At 43.8% G+C, this 22,233-nt stretch overlaps 2 protein-coding genes across 3 annotated transcripts in view; one reads left to right on the top strand and one right to left on the bottom strand.

Moving 5' to 3' along the window:
- The window catches only part of PUS10 (pseudouridine synthase 10), a 79,627-nt gene extending 64,587 nt beyond the window's left edge, over positions 1-15,040 (top strand). The window contains exons 12-18 of one of the 2 annotated variants that reach the window (XM_074949517.1): positions 378-434; positions 1,403-1,479; positions 1,571-1,626; positions 1,769-1,886; positions 3,312-3,454; positions 5,858-5,957; positions 11,841-15,040. In XM_074949517.1, coding sequence (XP_074805618.1) covers positions 378-434; positions 1,403-1,479; positions 1,571-1,626; positions 1,769-1,886; positions 3,312-3,454; positions 5,858-5,957; positions 11,841-11,879 — 590 coding nt within the window. In that variant the 3' untranslated portion in view covers positions 11,880-15,040. Of the gene's footprint in view, positions 1-377; positions 435-1,402; positions 1,480-1,570; positions 1,627-1,768; positions 1,887-3,076; positions 3,221-3,311; positions 3,455-5,857; positions 5,958-11,840 lie in introns of those variants that run through there. The other variant, XM_074949518.1, reaches the window with a different exon arrangement.
- A 2,398-nt stretch (positions 15,041-17,438) lies between these two features.
- Positions 17,439-22,233, bottom strand: part of REL (REL proto-oncogene, NF-kB subunit) — a 40,929-nt gene continuing 36,134 nt past the window's right edge. Inside the window, exon 10 of the mRNA XM_074949516.1 lies at positions 17,439-20,271. Coding sequence (XP_074805617.1) covers positions 19,394-20,271 — 878 coding nt within the window. The 3' untranslated portion in view covers positions 17,439-19,393. The remainder of the gene's footprint in view (positions 20,272-22,233) is intronic.

Raw genomic sequence — 22,233 nt, 5'->3', positions numbered from 1 at the left:
TAAGAGTCACGGCATGAGGGGACAACAAAAGGCTGGAGTCTCAGATTGAGTTTAATCACAACCTTTAGGTATTTAACTCCATCTGGGTAAGAAAAGGAGTAGAGATTAGCAGCGAGTGGGATTCCTTTTAGGATTAAATTGCTCTTTCAAACTTTCTCAAGGTTGTGATGTCCCTCACTCAGGCAGAGGAACTAGGAAGTCTCTGTTTGAGGGATGAGACAGTGACTCTCTCCAGTTTTATTAAAATAGAGTGCAGGCTACATTTTAAAATCAATATAAACAGCTTTTCTTCTTTTTCTACAAACAAGCTGAGAAAGCTTTGATTAAAAAATTTAAAGGTAAAATCTCTCATTCTCTGTTCATATTTGTTTTTAAAGGTTTTAATTTTTCATCCTCGGGAAGAGAAGATGTGGATGTGAGAACGCTAGGCAGTGGTAAGGTTGGAATGTCCCTTGATTAAAGTCATAAACCGAACAAAATGGTGTCTTGGAGCTACTCAGACACATTTTGCTGTTTATAAATGGAAAACTAGCTTGCGACACAAGTGCTACTTTGAAACATTCTCTCAATAACTTCATTGACGTATTTACTTAGACACACAGACTGACATTATTTCATAAAAATAATTCTGTGTGAGAATTATAATCTTCACCATAATCTTCTTAGCTGCACAAATACAAACATTTAGAAATCCATAGCTTGTTATAAATGTTCTATCTTGCATTTCCCCATTTGAATCCATTTATGTCACATTAATAAATATATTGTTTTCTATTATATAATTTGCTTTTGCGTCTTTTAGTTAGAAAAATGCCTGTTGCTCTTTCAAGATGATCATTTCACTTTCTGGATGTAGCTCCTTTAATCAGCTGTGCTAATACTTCCAATAGCTTTCAGCTACACTGAAACAACTGTAGCAAAAAGAGTAAAAATCAATAATGAGGTGTACCAGACGCTGGCTAATTTGTGGTATAATTCCAGGCATTGCGTATCCTGGGATCAGCGCTGGCCCAGAGCACAGAAAGTGCAGCCATTTCAACAGATGTTTAGTTGAGGGAGCTGGATTTAACATCATCTTGCACCTGGGCATTGCTGTAGGTGACAGAAAATAAGCTAATTAACTTTTTTCTTATTTTATTTTTTAATTAGAACAGACTTGTACAAGATGTCTTCTGGGAAGCAGTAATTTGCACTTACTGATAATACTTAGGTTTAGAAGCCAAAAAACGTCCCTTGTTACTTTCCTTCCATCTGATGGCCATGTCTCTGAAAGCCTCAAACCTCATATGTGTGTGCATAAGAGGAGATACATTTTTCACACCTTCCGACCTTAATGCATAAATCCAAACATTAATTTAGAACAACATGTTTTTATGTTTTATGACTCTGTGCATGTTGCCAGGAAGGCCCTTTGCAATAGAGCTTGTGAATCCTCATAGAATACATTTTACTGCCATGGAAATGAAGGAACTTCAGCAGGTAAATCATTTGCACTTCATGAAAATCATAAAGCACATGTACTTTTGTAACAGGACAGCTTTGCTAACTAACTCCTTTTCTGACATCACAGAAAATTAATAACTCTTCAGACAAAATAAAAGTTCGAGATTTACAGCTTGTCACCAGGTCAGTATTTACTGTCTCTGGCAAGGGATTTCAAAATGATGCTTTGGGAATTCTGCAAACATCCTCATTTATACAGCTCTAAACATCCTCATTTATACAGCTCTGTAGTTATGCTTATGTGTGATTCATTTCTTTTGTTTAGAGAGGCCATTGGACATATGAAAGAAGGAGAGGAGGAAAAGACAAAGACCTACAGTGCCTTAATATGGACAGATAAAGCAATACAGAAGGAAGATATTGCACTTCTAGATGATATGAAGGTATCTGTATTTTTTTTGCTTTTATAGAGCACCTGTCTCTTGGTAGGTAGTGCATGTGGCTCTCTTTTTCTCTCTCATCGTGTTTTATTGATCATGGGTTCCTCGCACCCTTTTATTCTAGGGCTTATTGTATCCACTCTCCCATTTGCCATTCCTCTTATGCTGTTAAGTCTACTCTTTCCTACCACACAGTCACTGTTGCTGTGCTTCTCCTTCACCCAGGATGACCAGTTATTAGCCTACTCAGAGACAGATGATGTGCCAATTAACAGACAGCACAAAGTGCCTCTGGAGGTGGAAATCTCTCTACCCAAGTGCCCTTCGTGCCATCTCAACATTGCTAAGGGTAGACGAGCAAAACAGAGGAGGAGGTTAAAACAGAACTAGCAGCTACAGCTTATCATAGAATCTCAGGGTTGGAAGGGACCTCAGGAGGTCATCTAGTCCAACCCCCTGGTCAAAGCAGGACCAATCCCTAAATGGCCCCCTCAAGGATTGAACTCACAACCCTGAGTTTAGCAGGCCAATGCTCAAACCACTGAGCTATCCCTCTTCCCCTTGTTTTGTCCAGCCCCAGTCAAAGTCACTTTGGTGACAGTCACAGCAAATAAATCCATGTTCAGATGGCAGTGCAAAATCATGCAACCCAAAGGTCTGACACAAGTATCTGAAGTAAAGAGAATGTAGTGGTGGAATATGGACCAAGTGTCGGTTGGTGAGACACATTGTGTTGAGATACACTGGCTGGTAGAATGCCCATTTCTATGTTCAGGTTTTGTAGTGTTGGAACATTGGCCTAAGAGTCTGGTAGCAAGAGCATTCTCAAGTAGAGACGACTGTTACTTAGTTTTTACTCCAAAATTTGTGTGTTTTGGCTTGAAGTATTAAAATGCATGAGGACAATTGGTGCTCAACATTTTTTTTATCACACTAGAAAAAGATGCTTCCCAAATCAATGCCTCTTTTTGTAGAGGAAAGCTCTTTAAAGAAATGTGATGAAATCTTTGGTCGTCTCAGCTCTGCTTTCTAAGTCTTATTTGTGGAGGGTTGGATGCAGTTTACACAAAAGCCTTTAATTTTTTTGAGAGTGCCCTGAGGCTCTCATTGAGTTTGTAAATCCTGGAGTTATTCCAGCAAGAGACTATGGAGATTTCAAGGTTATTATGCCTCTGCATTTGTGTTTCCACTAGCTCGTATCCACCTGAGGCCTTCCCAATAAGACTTTAAAAGATAGCTGCCTCCTTTTTTCTTTGATATACTTGGAGGAAGACTGAAAGAAGAAGAAACACTTCTCAGAAGATCCTTCAACTACCAGAATATATTGTTAAAAAGTTGTCTTATATGAAAAGAAAAAGCTATATATGTGTTAATTTTGTTTGTGCACTGTGTTGGACAGTTCTTTATTTGTTTTAAATTCTCCAAAAGGAATTAAAGATTGATCAAAAAACACCTCTGCGGGTTCTTCACAGAAGGCCGTTAGCTGTAAGATCTCGTGTCATTCATACCATGAAATCCGAGTACATAGATGACCATCACTTTCGCCTGCATCTGAAAACTCAGGCAGGGACGTATCCTTTAGACCTACTGCATGATAAATTTTAGAAATAGTGTATTGTTACCATGGACATGCAGGCGGTGTTTTCTTTTGCAAGTGCTAGTGTAGTCTGTGTATTATAAACCCCTGATTTTTCAGCAGTTCATATATTGGGTTTTAAGGGTTTTTTTTTTTTAAGTTTGCTTTGAGCGGAAACGTGCAAGTTACAAGCTCAGAAATGCAATTGGTATACGTTGTTTTGCTTCATAACAAAAAAAAAGCCCCTCATTATTTTCAAGATACAGGAGAGCAACAAATGTATAGATATATACAGATTTCAGGCCCTTTATCTGTAATTTAAAAATGGAGTGTTGCAAGCCTTTGGCATATTCTAGACTGGGATAAAGATTTGTGCATGTTATATGCCAATTGCTGAGTTTTTTTGCCTGTATTTTCACTGAAGTCTTCAGTGGTGATTTGAGGGCAGCATTTGGCTCTACATCCATAGTGTACCCTAAGCACTCAGCTTTTTTTGTTTTCTTTTAAGTAAAATCTCTCAGTATTGAAGTTAAGTATCAGACATGGCCAATAGTACTTTTCAGATTGATTTGGGTAGTAGCATTATAAATATGCTGTGTGTTCTGAATGGATGTGTTAAGAAATTCTCAGTTTTGCCTGAAAAACACTTTTTAATCCATCCTCTTGGTTCTAGTTCTTATATTGGCCTCCAAACACTGTGTGAATACCAAGAGTCCTATTCCAGCTTCCATTGAATCAGCAGAAATGTGTTTCATCCCCTAGACGGGGTGGGCAAACTTTTTGGCCCGAGGGCCACATCGGGGTTGCAAAACTGTATGGAGGGCCGGGTAGGGAAGGCTGTGTCTCCCCAAACAGCCTGGCCCCCGCCCCCTGTCGGCTGCCTCCTACTTCCCACCACCTGACTGACCCCTCAGAACCCCCAGCCCATCCAACCCCCCCTGCTCCTTGTCCCCTGACAGCCCCTTCCTGGGATCCCCCGGGACCCTACCCCGTATCCAACCCCCCTATCCTCTGACTGGCCCAACCCCTATCCACACCCCTGCCCCCTGACAGGCCCCCCGGGACTCCCACGCCCTATCCAACCCCCCTCACCCCCGTTCCCCGTCCCCTGACCGCCCCCCCAAGAGCCTCCACCCCATCCAACTGCCCCCTGTCCCCTGACTGCCCCCCGGGACACCCTGCCCCTTATCCAACCCCCCTGCTCCCTTACTGTGCCACTCAGAACAGCATGTCTGGCAGCCGCGCCACTCGGACGGAGCCAGACACGCTGCTGCGCTACCCTGCAGGAGTGCGCAGCCCCGCTGCCCAGAGCGCTGCTCGCGCAGCAGTGCCACTGCGGGGGAAGGGGGGCAGCGGGAGAGGGACCAGGGTGAGCCTCCCCAGCCGGGAGCTCAGGGGCTGGGTAGGACTGTTTCACGGGCCGTAGTTTTCCCACCTCTGCCCTAAATGCAATGGAGGGCATGGGGGAGGTTCAAGATATGTAATTAATTTGTATTTGTGAGTTTGTTAGATGCTGAGTTAAATGTATTTGTTTTTGTTTTAATATTTGCCTAACACTTAGGTTCTAAGAGTCTGTTTAAGGAAAGTTATCAGTATGACTCACTCATTTATTATCTGAGAAATAGTTAGATAACATTTTTAAAATGAAACATAGATTCATAGATATTTAGGTCAGAAGGGACCATTATGATCATCCAGTCTGACCTCCTGCACAACGCAGGCCACAGAATTTCACCCACCACTCCTACAAAAAAAACCTCACACCTATATCTGTGCTATTGAAGTCCTCAAATCGTAGTTTAAAGACTTCAAGGAGCAGAGAATCCTCCAGCAAGTGACCCGTGCCCCATGCTACAGAGGAAGGTGAAAAACCTCCAGGGCCTCTTCCAATCTGCCCTGGAGGAAAATTCCTTCCCGACCCCAAATATGGCGATCAGCTAACCCCTGAGCATATGGGCAAGATTCATCAGCCAGATACTACCGAAAATTCTTTCCTGGGTAACTCGGATCTCACCCCATCTAATAGCCCATCACAGGCCATTGGGCCTATATACCATGAAACTGTTCTAATGACTGAATATCGGTATGTAGTATCGGTTGCTACTTACTGTAACGGGTTTAGAATTTAGCAAAATGTCACTACCCAGTTTAAACCAAACAAAAGGATGGATTGTGAGGTATGGTAGCTTTCAACTTTAGAGCTAGATCCCAAAAGCTAAAGATGGCAACAGCTCCCACAACTGATTTTGCAAACACTTACATTGTATCTTGGATCAGGAATAGAAATAGATTTTGGTATTTCTGCTTTGTGTTTTTTGCCATATCCTTTTCACCTTTCTACATTAATCAGCTCCGGTCATGCAAGGCCCAAACTCACTTTTCCTTAAGCAAGATCTAGTTACATTAAAGAGTTTGTACACGGAGATTTTGGAAGAACAAAACCCAATATTGGCTTCCTACTTAAGAGAACTGCTGACATTCTGGAGCTGGATGTAGAGGTAAACAGTTCATAATATATCAGGGTGGCCAAACGGCGGTTTGCAAGCCACATGTGGGTCTTTCACAGTTAAAGTGTGGCTCGCGGAGCCCTCCCCCCCCATGCACCCCCATTCTCCACCTACCAGACTGGTGTGGGGGAGAGAGCTTAGGGCTACTGCTCTGCGGCACAGTGGTGGGGCTAGGGGCTTTTTCCAGAGATGACTGGTGCCTGCTGAGAGTGTGGGGGCACAGTTTAAAGGTTGGCCCCCCCTTGAATCATGCCTCCCAGGTATGACCCCCTTACCCTCAGTGGCCCCTCCCTGCAGCTCCCAAGTGTTAGCTCTGCGTGGAGAGGCAGTGGCAAACAGCTGGGAGCTGCAGGGAGAGGCCGCTGCCTCTCCGCACAGCTGGCCGTAGCTCCCAGCTTGCTGGCTCCAGCAGTTGCTATGCAAAAATCGGGGTGGGAGGAGGACATGACCCCACATCCCGTCCCCCCACATTGCTTCTGGCTTCTGCCCAGCAAAGAGGGAGGTCTTGGGGATTCAGCCTGGCGGGGCATGTGTGCCGGGGTTCGGGACTTCCAGGGCTCGGGGCTGAAGCCCCACTCCTGCTGAAGGCACCTCCCAGGGTGCTGAAGCCCTGAGACAGTCCTGCAGGGAGTGGGGAAGCCCAGAGCCCGAGCAGGTGCACCCCGGCTCTTGAACTTCTGAAGATTGTCATATGCAGCTCGGAGGGTCAGTAAGTTTGAGCTCCCCTATAATATATCCTATCTTGAGGTCAGCAAAGTAATTGCATTTGTAAGGGTTTGTCTACACATGAAAAATAATCCAAAAGAAGGTACGGTATGAATTTAAAGCAGATTAACTATTGCAAAATGGATTAGGCTCCTTTGAATAAGGCAGTCTTATTCCAAAATAAGAGCATCCACACATGGAGTTGATCAGGATAGCTATTCTGGAATTATGCCTTGTGTAGACAAGCCCATAAGCTGTATGTATAAACTTTCTTGCTTTGGCCTAATTAACAGTCCTTACTGCCATTAATGCAAAATATGATGTTAATACAAAATAATCGTTAAAACTTTAAAAACATCATTGAGCCATATGCTCCAATGATGTCACAGATGATCTTCACTGACGTCTTCGGGGCTCACCACGGGAGCAGGAATCTGCTTACCTGGAGAAGGGTCTCCTGGATATATCGTGCTTATTTAAACTCTGGCTTTATAATGTTCATCAGTGCATGGTGGAGTGTAGTTTAGCAATAGGGAGTTTTGCTCTGTGTATTAAGTGTGCCATACCCTCTCCCTTTAACAGAACTTCTGAGAAGTGGGGCTGCATCAGAAATAAGAGAAATGTAACCCTTCGTATCAATGCCACTGATTCAAATGCAACACTGGATAACATCTGACACCTTGCTGGTAGCCTCAGCTTGGTTTCTAATTGACACCTATCCATATTACAGTCTCATTACCCCGATAGCAAATGGGCATGAAGACTAATTTTTTCTTGTACCAAAAGATGGTCCCTGCAAATCAGGAGTTAGACATATTGGTAGGGCAGAGTATGGGAGGAAGCCAGGGCTGTACCAGATCTTAAGATGAAGGGAAGATTCTGCAAGTATTAAAAACCAGGCATGATCACTAATTTCACATTAAAGAAGGAAATAGAAAATGACTTAAGTTATCTGATCCCAAATTCTTAAGCCTCTGTCACAGAATAAACACACACAGTTGTCTGTTTGGAATCCTGATAACAAATCTTTTAAATTATAAATGAATTCCTGGTGTCATTGAAGTTGGTAGGAGTTTGGCTTCTGTACGCAGTGCGGCCAGGATTTCACCCAGACATGTTTGAGGAACTGCACGCGTGCTACAAATTTGTAATTCTAGTGTCATAATCAGTATTGTCATCTGACTACATATATTGTAAAATTTAGTGATTTACTTAAGAAAACGATGGACTAAAATAAGTTATTTGGTTTCTGGAATTTCAAATGGAATTGCTGAAATATAATTGTAAAAAGTTACTGATACTGTGGGGATTCTGCTTTCCTAACATTTTTAACTGCAGAGAACAGCATAGGCTTGGACTTAATATTTAAACAAATGGCTGCAGTTTAATACTTTTTTTAATGTGAAACAGCCAGCATCAGGATTTTATCTTTGCTCACTGTATCCCTGTAAAGGGGAGTGGGTGAGAAGGAGCCTACAAAGACAACTGCTGAACATGAGCAACTAATGCTAGACTGCAGTTGATAAGCGTTGCACTCTCGCTGAATGGTGTCAGTGCAATTATTGCACACAACTAGGAAAGATGTCTAGGGACTTGAAAATAATTAGTCATTTTACTAATTAATAATGGATTTTAGCCTAGCCCAAGAACCTAATCTTTTTATGAAGATGTAGATTAGGTAAGGAGTAGGTATGATTAATTTAGGCAATCTTGAAGCCAGGGTGTTTAATGTGCCATCATTGTGACCCCTACTTGACAAATGCCTGATGCTTCATTAGTGACGGATGTGCTGCCTCGGGAGCAGAGCTGGCAACAAGTTTACGCCCAAAGGGAATTGGCCGTGAGGCCAGGGGAGAAGGATAATCCCGATTCCATTACTTGTTAGACTTGCTACTAATACAGTATGTGTCAAATATGATTTGTGCATTTTGACCAGAAGTAATGATGACTTAATCATCTGACCTACATAAAATTAGCCACCTTATTTTTTGAATGAACTATACGTGTCGAGGAGTCGTATTTCATAGAATCATAGAATATCAGGGTTGGAAGGGACCCCAGAAGGTCATCTAGTCCAACCCCCTGCTCGAAGCAGGGCCAATTCCCAGTTAAATCATCCCAGCCAGGGCTTTGTCAAGCCTGACCTTAAAAACCTCTAAGGAAGGAGATTCTACCACCTCCCTAGGTAACGCATTCCAGTGTTTCACCACCCTCTTAGTGAAAAAGTTTTTCCTAATATCCAATCTAAACCTCCCCCATTGCAACTTGAGACCATTACTCCTCGTTCTGTCATCTGCTACCATTGAGAACAGTCTAGAGCCATCCTCTTTGGAACCCCCTTTCAGGTAGTTGAAAGCAGCTATCAAATCCCCCCTCATTCTTCTCTTCTGCAGACTAAACAATCCCAGCTCCCTCAGCCTCTCCTCATAAGTCATGTGCTCTAGACCCCTAATAATTTTTGTTGCCCTTCGCTGGACTCTCTCCAATTTATCCACATCCTTCTTGTAGTGTGGGGCCCAAAACTGGACACAGTACTCCAGATGAGGCCTCACCAGTGTCGAATAGAGGGGAACGATCACGTCCCTCGATCTGCTCGCTATGCCCCACTTATACATCCCAAAATGCCATTGGCCTTCTTGGCAACAAGGGCACACTGCTGACTCATATCCAGCTTCTCGTCCACTGTCACCCCTAGGTCCTTTTCCGCAGAACTGCTGCCTAGCCATTCGGTCCCTAGTCTGTAGCGGTGCATTGGATTCTTCCATCCTAAGTGTAGGACCCTGCACTTATCCTTATTGAACCTCATCAGATTTCTTTTGGCCCAATCCTCCAATTTGTCTAGGTCCTTCTGTATCCTATCCCTCCCCTCCTGCGTATCTACCACTCCTCCCAGTTTAGTATCATCCGCAAATTTGCTGAGAGTGCAATCCACACCATCCTCCAGATCATTTATGAAGATATTGAACAAACCGGCCCCAGGACTGACCCCTGGGGCACTCCACTTGACACCGGCTGCCAACTAGACATGGAGCCATTGATCACTACCCGTTGAGCCCGACAATCTAGCCAGCTTTCTACCCACCTTATAGTGCATTCATCCAGCCCATACTTCCTTAACTTGCTGACAAGAATACTGTGGGAGACCGTGTCAAAAGCTTTGCTAAAGTCAAGAAACAATACATCCACTGCTTTCCCTTCATCCAGAGAACCAGTAATCTCATCATAAAAGGCGATTAGATTAGTCAGGCATGACCTTCTCTTGGTGAATCCATGCTGACTGTTCCTGATCACTTTCCTCTCATGTAAGTGCTTCAGGATTGATTCTTTGAGGACCTGCTCCATGATTTTTCCAGGGACTGAGGTGAGGCTGACTGGCCTGTAGTTCCCAGGATCCTCCTCCTTCCCTTTTTTAAAGATTGGCACTACATTAGCCTTTTTCCAGTCATCCGGGACTGATCACTGATATTTGGGGAGTGATCAGACTTTACTCAAACACTGCCCACAGTTCCAAACTCCATCCTCAATCCCATAATAGCTGGATCTTTCTGCTGTATTGATCAGCAATAACAATAGTTATTAATTACATTTAACTCACTCTAATCAGCCTGAAATACTGTTTAGAGCTGGCTGGCTGCAGCCTCAGATCAACATCACTGCATTAGGTCACACTTAGAAAAGCCTAGTGTAAACTGTAAAGGTTAAAAGCTTTTTGGCTTTTTCAAAATGCAAGCGTACACTCTGCCAGAAGCATATGGGCCACCAAAGAAATGCAGATACCCCATGCCCCTGTGTACTAGCTCACTCCATCTTCTTCTTGTTTCAGAGGAGCAGCCGTGTTAGTCTGTATCCGCAAAAAGAACAGGAGTACTTATGGCGCCTTAGAGACTAACACATTTATTAGAGCATAAGCTTTCGTGGGCTACAGCTCACTTCTTCGGACGCATAAAATGGAACATATAGTAAGACGATATATATGTGTGTGTGTATATATACATACAGAGAAGGTGAAAGTTGCCATACAAACTGTAAGAGCCTAATTAATTAAGATGAGCTATTATCAGCAGGAGAAAAAACTTCTGTAGTGCTAATCAAGATGGCCCATTTAGACAGTTGACAAGAAGGTGTGAGGATACTTAACATGGGGAAATAGATTCAATATGTGTAATGACCCAGCCACTCCCAGTCTCTATTCAAACCCAAGTTAATGGTATCTAGTTTGAATATTAATTCAAACTCAGGAGTTTCTCGTTGGAGTCTGTTTTTGAAGCTTTTCTGTTGCAAAATTGCCACCCTTAAGTCTTTTACTGAGTGGCCATATTTATTCAAGTGACACCAACATAGGACCTAATCACATTAACCACACCATCCGGGACTCGTTCACCTGCACATCTACTAATATGATAATGCCATCATGTGCCAGCAATGCCCCTTTGCCATGTACATTGGCCAAACCGGACAGTCTCTACGCAAAAGAATAAGTGGACACAAATCTGACATCAGGAATCCTAACATTCAAAAACCGGTAGGAGAACACTTCAACCTCTCTGGCCACTCAGTAAAAGACTTAAAGGTGGCAATTTTGCAACAGAAAAGCTTCAAAAACAGACTCCAATGAGAAACTCCTGAGTTTGAATTAATATTCAAACTAGATACCATTAACTTGGGTTTGAATAGAGACTGGGAGTGGCTGGGTCATTACACATATTGAATCTATTTCCCCATGTTAAGTATCCTCACACTTTCTTGTCCGCTGTCTAAATGGGCCATCTCGATTATCACTACAAAAGTTTTTTTCTCCTGCTGATAATAGCTCATCTTAATTAATTAGCCTCTTACAGTTTGTATGGCAACTTCCACCTTCTCTCTCTCTCTCTCTCTCTAGATCTTTTTACTATATGTTCCATTCTATGCGTCCGATGAAGTGAGCTGTAGCCCACGAAAGCTTATGCTCTAATAAATGTGTTAGTCTCTAAGGTGCCACAAGTCCTCCTGTTCTTCTTCTTGTGTTATGCTGCTTTGCCATGTCTTTTTAAGAATTTGTTTCCCTTTTGTATTAAAGTTATTCTTTTGTTAATATGTAGAAAGCACTAGTGGCAAGTCTTTTCTAAAACACCAGCTCTCTTGATCTAGTGATTTTGCTTTCCACCCCCAACCCTCTTTCTCTTTTAGTCTGTTGATGTTGATTGGCCTCCAACCCTGAATGATTAGAGTCTTTCATTCAGAAGAAGAGTGGGAAGAGGAAGAGTGACGTGACTCTCTTATCAGGAGCTAACAAATTGAACTGTGTACTGTATGATAACTTGTTTATCCCCTGCAAAATATTTCTGTTGAACATTTGGATCATGTTGATCTGTCAGGTTTTTTTAATTGGCTTAAAAACTCAGGATCAGTTGATGCTTGTTCAATTAATTTGCAGCCTTATTGTAAATAAATTACCATCCCATGTAAAGGGGTCTCTGACAGGCTGTATTAATGATGCATTAATAGCAGTAAATGGTTTCTTTTAAAAAAAATTATTTAGAGAGATGTCCAAACCCTGATCTTTGCAAGATATACCAAATATGCTTTCCTGAATACTGTTTGAAACCCTTTGATTGAAAGGAGAAGTTCCCCTCCCTGAAACCACACATACCATATATCATCTAATTTTATTCCTAACCAGAAAAAAAAAGTAGACACGTTTGTATCAGATACCATAAGCATAATCTTATCTAGATGTTTGTACCACTTCCCAGATCAGCAGTCTAAAAGCCTGTTCCTAAGTACGCCAAAGACTATTCATATAAAGGATTTGTTATAGTCTGATCCTGACAATTCTCAGTTAATATGGAATTCTGAAATCAGTGGGACTACTCCTGGAGTGAGGTACTGCTCAACATGCGTATGGGCAGCAGAATCTGGCCTACAATATTTCCCCCATATCTGTACTGGTGCTGGTTGGATTTTGACTATTGTAGGGGGGAGGGGGTGGCTAAAAACTTTATACCCAAAAATTCAGTTCAGAAATTCAGGAGGTGCCTCATGGGATTTGTAGTTCAAGTACCTCATACTCCTATTCTCTTCTGTAGACCAGGGTCCCTGACCAGCCTACATCTCTCATGTCTCCCCTCTTGCTGAGCCTGTGTGTGCAGCATGAGAGATGTAGTCTGGCTGGGGAAGCCACCACATGAAGGAGAGTGGGGACATGAGGTGCCCAAACTACAGCTCTTTGAGGGACCATAGTGGCATTACTGAACAGAAATATTTGGGGTTTTGGCTGACAAACATTGCGGTTTTTCTTGACATAAGCTGAAAATTCCCACAGAAAGTAGCCAATTTTTTTGAAAAATTTCATCTAGTTGAAAACTCCATTTTCCATCAGAAAAACAGTTTTAATTGATTTTTTTTTTTATCATCCCTAGGGTATACTTACTATGTTCATTGATTAATTTTATTTTATTGTGCTACTTCTTTAGCATAATACTGGCAGGTCCAAGTTCCTCTGCAAAAGAGCCGTAAAAGTAGCCATCTTTTTGTGTTACATTTTGTGTGCAGGTTTACACCACATCCCACTTCCTATACAAAAAGTGCAAGACAGATAAAAAGTTCTAAGTCGTGATAGAATTTTAGCATGAAGTACAGAAAAGGCCTAATCTAAAGAAAGCAAGCTAATTCACTACCCATATGGCTCTACCCGCAGTAGGAACGGTGAGGCTGTAGTATATGTGGTTTTCTGGCATTTTTATGTCAGCAAAAACATTTGAGTCCAGTCTGCGCTACCAGTGGTGAATCACAAGGCCCCGATTTGCCACTGTAGCTGAAGCTAAGGTATATAGAAGCGTATGAAAACTTGTGTATAAATTAACAAGCCCCCACTTTAATATGCGAGTGTGAAATGGCCTCACAGGTTGTAACCCAAATCAAAAATTAAGAGGACTGCCTTACAACACGTCTTGCTATATTTGATGAAATCAAGACTGAGTGAGTGCATCATAGAGCTGTTTCTGCTCCTATGAAGCACAAAAAGATGAATACAGATTCAGGAAGAAATTGAGGGGATTTGGAATTATTAAAGAGGCTTTTTCTTAAAATGTTTCAGAAATATGTCAGGTATTCTGCAAGACACACTGCTATTTATGTGGTGGTGGGGGGAGGAACTGTTGGGTGGACTGTACCCACTGCTAGGGTCAGGAAAGACTCATTAAATTAGTTCCTCTTCTCCACTATCTCCAACATGTAAACATGGATGCAGGAGTTCAAAAGTACATTTCTGTTTCTTTCTAGAATCAGGAGCATAATTTAGACTACAGGTTTTGTTTCTAATATAAAAGTAACTATAAGCAAACGCTTCCAGCAGTAGTTGACTTAAATAATCATCTGTGTGAACAGTTACAAACACTAAGAAAGGAGACTATGTGAATGATGGAAAACATAAGAAATTGAATGCACAAAAGAGAAACCCAGCATAATTGTCTTGATTTCTTGAACCTATTAATAATGATTTCTAAATTCCAAAATCTATAGGGAAAAATCAGCAGGAATAGACATAGCAGATATCACACAACAGCCCCTCCTGTCTGCTACAAAGCTAACAAGGCAAAAAAAGAGAGAGAGCACGCTGCTAGTGCTGTCTTAGTACAGAAAAACACTCTGGTCACCATTCTCTCTAATACAGCTTGTGCTATGGGAGCAATGAAGACACCATTTAGAGCTAGAGTGTAGCTGGATGATGAGATTGTAAGGGCTATTTTAAAATATAGGGTCTAATCTCCCTTCCTTGCATCTGCAGAGCTCCCAAAGATCCTGAATCAAAACAGGCTTTCCCTAATATATCTGCATTGGCGGTGAAAGTAACTTAACTGACTTACTGGTACAAGAGTAGCAGGGGTCCTGGGCAGGGGGGGTGCCTCTGGGCCCCCAGAAGGGGTGAGGCTGAGGCCAGGGCCAGACTTCCCCAGTGAGTACTGCCCGGCCCGCGCCAGCGATTGAAAGGGCCTGGGGTTCCCGGCTGTTGCTACCATGCCAGTGGTGGCCAGGAGCCCCGGGCCCTTTAAATTGCTGCTGGGCTCCTGGCAACTACCACGCCAGCAGCTGGAGCCCTGGGCCCTTTTAAATCGCCGGGCTCCGGGGCAGCTGCCTCTTTTGACCCCCCATCAGCGGCCCTGCCCATACAGTCAGCTGTGTACCAGCAGCCACTTTCTTACCGGTATGCCGTACTGGCTTACTTTCACCTCTGGGTATAATGCACATGAAACTAAGGTGGTAGCTAAGGTGCCTATACACATAACCATCCAATTATGTTCATTGGCTATGTAGTGAAAGTGATCACATAAAATATAAAGAAAATTTTGAAAAGCTAATATAATTTGTTTTGCAACTTTGTTAAAATCTGCAGGTTTAACAAGAAAATAAACCCTTCTCTCCTTCAGCCTGTGTGTTTGTTTGTAATTTACATTGCAGAACTGGAACTAAAATAAATTACACTTTTATTTTAAAAACAACATCAGGGCAAAACTTACCCTTTCAAGTAGCGTCACTGAATTAAGGTGATGGCTTGTGTGAATAAAGGGAGCAGGATTTAGTCTATTATAGAAACTTATCAGATCAGAAATGTAACACACTGAAAGGAACTATGCAAAGAATGAAAACAAAAGTTGTTTCATACATTGCAACATTTCAGCCCAAAGACAGACAGCTTAGTGTGTGTAAAAAGTTATTAACATTGACTCAGAAGGAACTCTAGGCATCACTAAAAGTACGCATTTCCCCCATGTGTCCTAAACTTATCTTTCCTAACAAAACATATAGCTTTTTAGAATTGGCTACTCTGTTCAGAATCTAGATGTGGGGCACTGTTGTCCCTCAAAGGTCATAGGAACTGGGGCAGCCAATAAGAAAACTGACATTTAGCCCTGCATTGAACATCCTTACACTTGCGTGATGGTTCATTTAACTCAACTGGACTTGGTGTGGGAATAAGGATTTGTAGGATCAACTCCCATAAAGCAGAAGGAAAAGGTATGTTAAAATAACTAGAGTGGGTGATGTGTGGTAAATCTAGAGAGCATCATCCCTACTATTCACTACTCCAAGGAAAACATCCCCTGGACCTTACATTTCAAACAATAGCTGTGCAGAGCTGCCCTCTGAAACGCAGGCTTCTTGAAGGTGTCAGGGACACCCAACAGCTGAGCCCCTGCAAAAATATCAGGAGTCATTTTTCAGAAAGTAGGCCTTAGGCCTACACAGAGATTTTGCATGGCTCTAACTAAACTGGTAGGTTTAGTAAAGGTATTCATAGTTGTAGCTATACCAATAAACACATCTTTACATTGTAACTGCCTATACACTACGGTGGCATGCTGATTTAACTAAATTTGTTTTTCTACCAATTTAGGCAATCAATGCAAAAAACTACACAGACGCTCTTAGTGTACAAGTCACTTTAGGCTTCCCACTAGCCAACGATACTCAGTAGCCATGGAAAATGCCTTAAAAACAGATTTCCTAATATGAACAAAACCAAAGCAGCGTCTCTCAAGCTGATTTAAGCTTTTGGGGCCTCACATGAGTAGCCTCATTTAAGTCAAGGAGTATTAGAGGGGCTGAATAACTGTTAGGATCCGATTTTCTTTTTCAATCTAATGTTCTTGAATGGTCTATGGGGACAGAGTATAAGCACAAAACCAGCTTATCTTGGAGCCAAAAAGGAAAACACAGAGGTGAATTAAAATATTTAATTATACACAATAAAAAATTGTAGCAAAGAATTTTTGAAATAAAAAAATCACTAAAATGTTAATTGAGAACTTTAAAGAAACTGATTGACCAGATATTTCAAGCTTTATATTTCCTCAGTCATGCTCTGTTGGGTTATTACACCTACAAATCACATGAAAAATGCTGCTTGGTCCCTTTCATTCATTTTAAAAGTATTACGAAAATGCTGACGAGTAGCACGTTGCAGCTCCTCTCACCTTAGATTTATAGGAAGCACCTGTCCAAGCTCCAGCTGCATATATAATACACAGGGCCGTCCTTAGGGTTTATGGGGCCCTACATAGTATTATTAGACTAGAGCCCCTATGCTCCACTGAAGGCGGTCCCCAGCCAGCACCGCTGACCCCAGTGTGTTGAGGTGGCCCAGCCACCACTCCTGCCTGCGGACCCCCAGAACCCCCCCCCCCCATTGCTGACACACACCATGCTTTGTACGCAGCAAATGCTGCGGCAATGGCTCAAGGCAGGCTTCGTGCTGTCACATGGGGGCTGCATCTTGCCAGAGCCCTCGGCCCTCCTGCAGCCACTCACCATGAGCCTTTTGACAGGATGTACCAAGCAGTAATAACAATAATACGTGTGTGTGTGTATGTATGTGACTGTGTGTGTAAGAGAAAAATCTGTATCGAGAGATTGACTCGTGAGAGGCAGAGTGTATGGGGGTGTGAGAGCCAGACTGTGTGTGTGTTAGGGAAGTGTGAGAGACAGTGAGCACACTGTCACTTTAAGTCCCAGCCCCCCCATGTGGAAGTTTCATTCCTCCCATCCTGGCCCCAACCCAGCCCCCCCTGGAGACCAAGCAGTGCAGGTAGGCAGGGTCCAGGGAAGGACTCCACTCTGAGCAGCAGTGCACCGGCAGAGCCGGAGGCTGGATCCTCAGCTGGCCAACTGAGGAGGAAGGGAGGGGGTGGGGAGAAGCCTGCTGGCCCAGCACAGGCAAGGGGCTGGAGAACAGAGGATTCCAGCCACAGCCAGCGAGGGTGGTGCCCCACATTTTCCAGTGCCCTACGTAGCCACATATGCCTAGGGACAGCCCCGATAATACAATCTAAAAATATCTGCAGAAATTCATACACACCTGCCCTGTATTGAGCATTACAACTGGAGGTGCATAATCACCTACACCAGTGGTTTTCAACCTTTTTTCATTTGTGGGACCCCTAAAAAATTTCAAATAGAGGTGCGGACCCCTTTGGAAATCTTAGCGCTTGTCTTCACTACCGGGGTAAGTCAACCTAAGTTACGCTACTCCAGCTACGTGAACAAAGCTGGAGTCGACATAGCTTTGGTCGACTTACCCCAGTGTCTTCACTGAGCTGCGTTGATCATAGACGCTCTCCAGTCGACTTCCCTTACTCTTCTCCCAGAGGTGGAGTGCCAGGGTTGACCAGAGAGCGCTCTGTCATCGATTTAGCGGGTCTTTACTAGATCTGCTAAATCGATGCCTGCTACATCAATTGCAGCAGTGTTGATCTCCCCGTATTGAAGACCAGCGCTTTGACCTAGTTTGCAGGTCCGCAGACCACAGGTTGAAAACTCCTGACCTACGCCCTTCAAATTATTGCTCTGAATGAGATTTATTTATTATTGCATCTGGGAGTCAGTGAGATCTGTTCTCCAGTCAGTAAATAGACTTATATGAGTTTTAAAAGTTTAGTGATGCCTTTGGCAGTGGAGGAGACTGTTTAAATAGCTTTAAAAAAAGTGAATGTGTCTGATTAGAGAACTTGATGCTATAAAAACCAAAACAAGATAACCCCAAAACCCCACAAAGAAATATCATTTATGGGCTAGATCCTCACAGGTGCCCGAGTTATGCTTGACAACCTATGGGGCTAAGGGGGTAGGGCACAGCCCCTCATTCAGGGTGCAGATGGGGATCCTAATTAGCAGCGTGGAATCATTCTGGGTGTCCAGAGCACAGCATGTTTTGGCCACACCTTCCCTTTGCCCGTGATGCCAGGAGCCAGAAGTAGGTGGTGCAGAGGTTGCAATGCTAGCTTTATGGCACCCAGGACTCTCCTCGGCAAGGGGACTCTCAGCTGCTTGTGTTTGGGTAGCCAGCTTCTCGACTAGCCCAAAGTCACCAGAAAGGAGGTGCCATGTAAGAGGATCTAACCCAGTATATTTTATGAAATTCAAAAACAAACACATGAAACCCCAAAAAGTGTATTCCTTACAGTACCAATCCCCTGCTACTATTCATAAAGCATCCAGTACGTTAGAGTAAAAAAAAAAAAACACACACTGAGAGAACAGTGCAAAGTTTTGCTTCTTTGTTCAACAATTCATGCCACACCATAGCTGCACTATTTAAGAATTCCAGGGAACATTCTAATATTTTTAAATAGACTTAACAATGACATAGTCATTACCATTTTTAAGAATAATTTGCTTTCTAAGCAAATGGAGTGAACATATAAATGTAAAAAAGATCAGTGCATAAGCTAAGTTTAGCAATAAAAATGTATATATAAAAATGTTGAGACAGCACTGTCAGGTAAGAAGAAAATATTAAGGGGACTAAATAGGCCACTGCTGTGCACCAGCAGGACAATTCCTGGGTTTGTCTCGTTTGTTATTTAGCAAGTTTATATTAATTTTGTACGGAGCAACACCTGTTTTTGTTTCCAGCTAGTTCTTTCCCTTAAATTATATAAACTTGGCCCCTCTGAAGATACCTGTTTCCAGGGGTGAGCTTCTGCTGAGTGCAGGAGGTCTTTAGCACCTAGCAGCCCCCTTCACTATCCCTTTCCAACACTGTAAAAAAATTGTGGGGTTCTTTGGATGTACAAATTCCCAAACCCTATTCCCTAATGTCGTCTTTAATGTGGCATCAACCCTTGATCAGCCATCCTAATTATAGTCTGAAATGTGCATAATAAGTTGCCCTGATAAACATTCCAAGAGGAAAAGCCAGGCTCCCACAGCAGTAACTATGAATAGGAATATTCAATTACATATCAATTGTCTGTCTCTGGCCACGGGAGAAACTTTGGATACTCGTTTTCAGATTGACAACAAAACATATCCTCTATAGTGGCGGCTCCATAGGAGTTCAAAAGCTCTTCTTCACCTTGGGTCCCACCCGTGTAGTACTGGCTATTGGAAGCACTATTTTGATTATTCTGAATAAGAGTGCTGGGTGGCCTTGATTCGTTCACAACTTGAGGGTCTAGGAAATTGTACACAGTTGAATGAAATGCGTTGGACTGTGAACTAAAAGATGAGCTACAAGAAGCTGCTAGAGATGTACTGGTAGAAGGCACCTGATGGATTTGCCTCCTGTGATCACTTGGATTTAAAACTTGATTAAATGATGCCTTTTCTACGTTCATGCTCATGCATCCCATTTCATCAGTCTCCATGTTAACAATGCTGGGTGCTGTGATGTTTATGGTGTGAGCCTGATGCATGATGCTGCTATCAGAGACATTCTGCATGTCTTGCTGTGACATCGCTGATGCTCCTATACCATTTGTGCTGGCGAAATCTCGATAGTAGTTTAGATCCTTCTGATCAGTCCAGTTCAGAACATTTTCAGGAAGAGCTGAGAGAGAACTGCTGTTTTGTGGGTTAGGGTTAAGTGCATCCATCACAAAACTGTTCTGTGTCTGTGTATTAACTGTGTTGCCTGATGAAGAAGAGGAGCACAGGGAATGCCAACATGAAGAAAGAGCTTCATCATGCTTAACCGGTCCCACGGCCTGCACATTTGTATGGTGATGTGGGATTGGATTTGAATTGCATGTGGGTGGGGAATAATAAGACGGAATTTGACTGGTGCTTACTGGAGTTCTCTGCAGCGGCATAATTGCAGTTTGAGAAAACATATTTGGTTCTGTGAAAAGGAAACAAATATCTTAATTAATGCCTAGAAATTATAAGAATGAAAAACATGGCAGGCAGTTCAAATGGTCAAGCCTGCCAAAGTGGTACAGCAAAAGCACTAAACACAGGCTTAACTTTAAGCACATGTGCAATCCTATTGACATCAGTGAGATGATTCATGGGCTTGCAGTTAAGCACCTACTTTGCTGGATCAGGCCACAGTGCTTAGCACCTTGGAGGACAAACCCTAAATGTCCAACCTGCAGTTAGACTAGCTGTAAACATCACCCTTCTTTACTTGAAACGTGGAAGCTAGAGAAGCTTACAATAAAAAATATGGATGGCTTTGAGGCTGTATAGTAAGTACTCTCAATATCTTAGGACATGTCTATTCTGCATCTGGGAGCAAATCTCCAGCCCCAATCCACAGACTTGTACCAGCAAGGCTCATGCTAGCACTCTAAAACTAGCTGTTTAGATCGGGGCGGGCAAACTTTTTGGCCTGAGGGCCACATCACGTTTCCAAAATTGTATGGAGGGCTGGTTAGGGGAGGCTGAGTCTCCCCAAACATTCAGGCGTGGCCTGGCCCCCGCCTCCTATCCGACCCCCCCGCTTCTCGCCCCCTGAGGGCTCCCCTGGGACTCCTGCCCCATCCAACCCCCTATCGGTCCCCCAGAACTCCTGCCCTATCCACCACCCCCTGCTCTCTGTCCCCTGACCACCCCTGGACCCCTCACCCCTAACTGCCTCTTGCCACCCCATCAACACCCCCTGTCATTCCTGACTGCTCCCCCCGGAACCCCTGCCCCATCCAACCCCCCCTGTTCCCCGCCCTTGACTGCCCTGACCCCTATCCACACCCCCAATCCCTGACCACAGGCCCCGAACTCCCCTGCCCTCTATCCAGCCCCCCCGCCCCCTTACCGCGCTGCCTAGAGCACTGGTGCCTGGCGGCGCTACAGCCGCGCTGCCTAGAGCACCAGGTCAGGCCGCGGCTCTGCAGCTGCGCTGCCCGGCTGTCCAGAGCATTGTGCCGGTGGCACAGCGCACTGAGGCTGTGGGGGAGGGGCCGAGGGCTAGCCTCCCGGGCCAGGAGCTCAGGGGCTGGGCAGGAGGGTCCCACGGGCCGTAGTTTGCCCACTTCTGGTCTAGATGCTGCTTTGACATTGGAGCTTGGGCTGGAGCTCAGGATCCCAAGCCTGTCCTGCTCCCACTCCCCACAGACTTCAGAACCCAAGCTCGAGCCTGAGCTGCACTGTCTACATAGCTATTTTTAGTGCAAGAAAAATTCTGTGGCCCTGGGCTAAAAGGCTTGCTCCCAGATGCAGCGTAGACATGGCCTCACCTGCGGAGGGGGAACCATAAAAGAACATTTAAGCAAACGATGCGGAAAGCCCGGAAATGTAAAGTTAAGACTTCACTGAAAAGAACCAAATGTCTGAAAGCTCAGACACATGCAGAGATAACAGATACAATTTTCAAAAGGGCCTAAATAAGTTGGGAACCTAAGTCCCAATGACTTTGAGACTTAGGCTCCCAAGGTCGAAATCCTCAAAGGTATTTAGGTGCCTAATACTTTGACTCCTAAAACATTTAGGTGCTTTGGAAAACTTTACTCAGTGTTTAGCATTTGTCCAAACAACTTCACCTCTGACCCAAACTCCTGCTGCTCTCCCTGGCACCAGCCCCTTACCCCTCTCTCTCATTGAAACGGGGCAGCACATGCTTGCTTGCTCCCTCCCTCCCTGCTGGCTGTCAGGGGCTCCTTCCCCACATGGGTGCCGGACTTTGGGGGTGGGCCCTATTGCAGACCGCTGGTGTTTGTTCCCCTCTTGCCCCCTGCTACTGAAGAGCTTCTCTCTCCTGCAGTGAGCTGCCCCCTTACTGCTGCTGTCATGAGGGAGCATTAGGGGCTGGCCTCTCATACTCTCAGCAGGGGGCAGACTCCAGAGACCCCTCATTGCTAGGGGA

The sequence above is a fragment of the Natator depressus genome, chromosome 3 (genome assembly GCF_965152275.1).
Source record: "Natator depressus isolate rNatDep1 chromosome 3, rNatDep2.hap1, whole genome shotgun sequence".
Lineage (NCBI taxonomy): Eukaryota > Metazoa > Chordata > Testudines > Cheloniidae > Natator > Natator depressus.
This window is presented reverse-complemented; position numbering and strand designations above follow the sequence as displayed.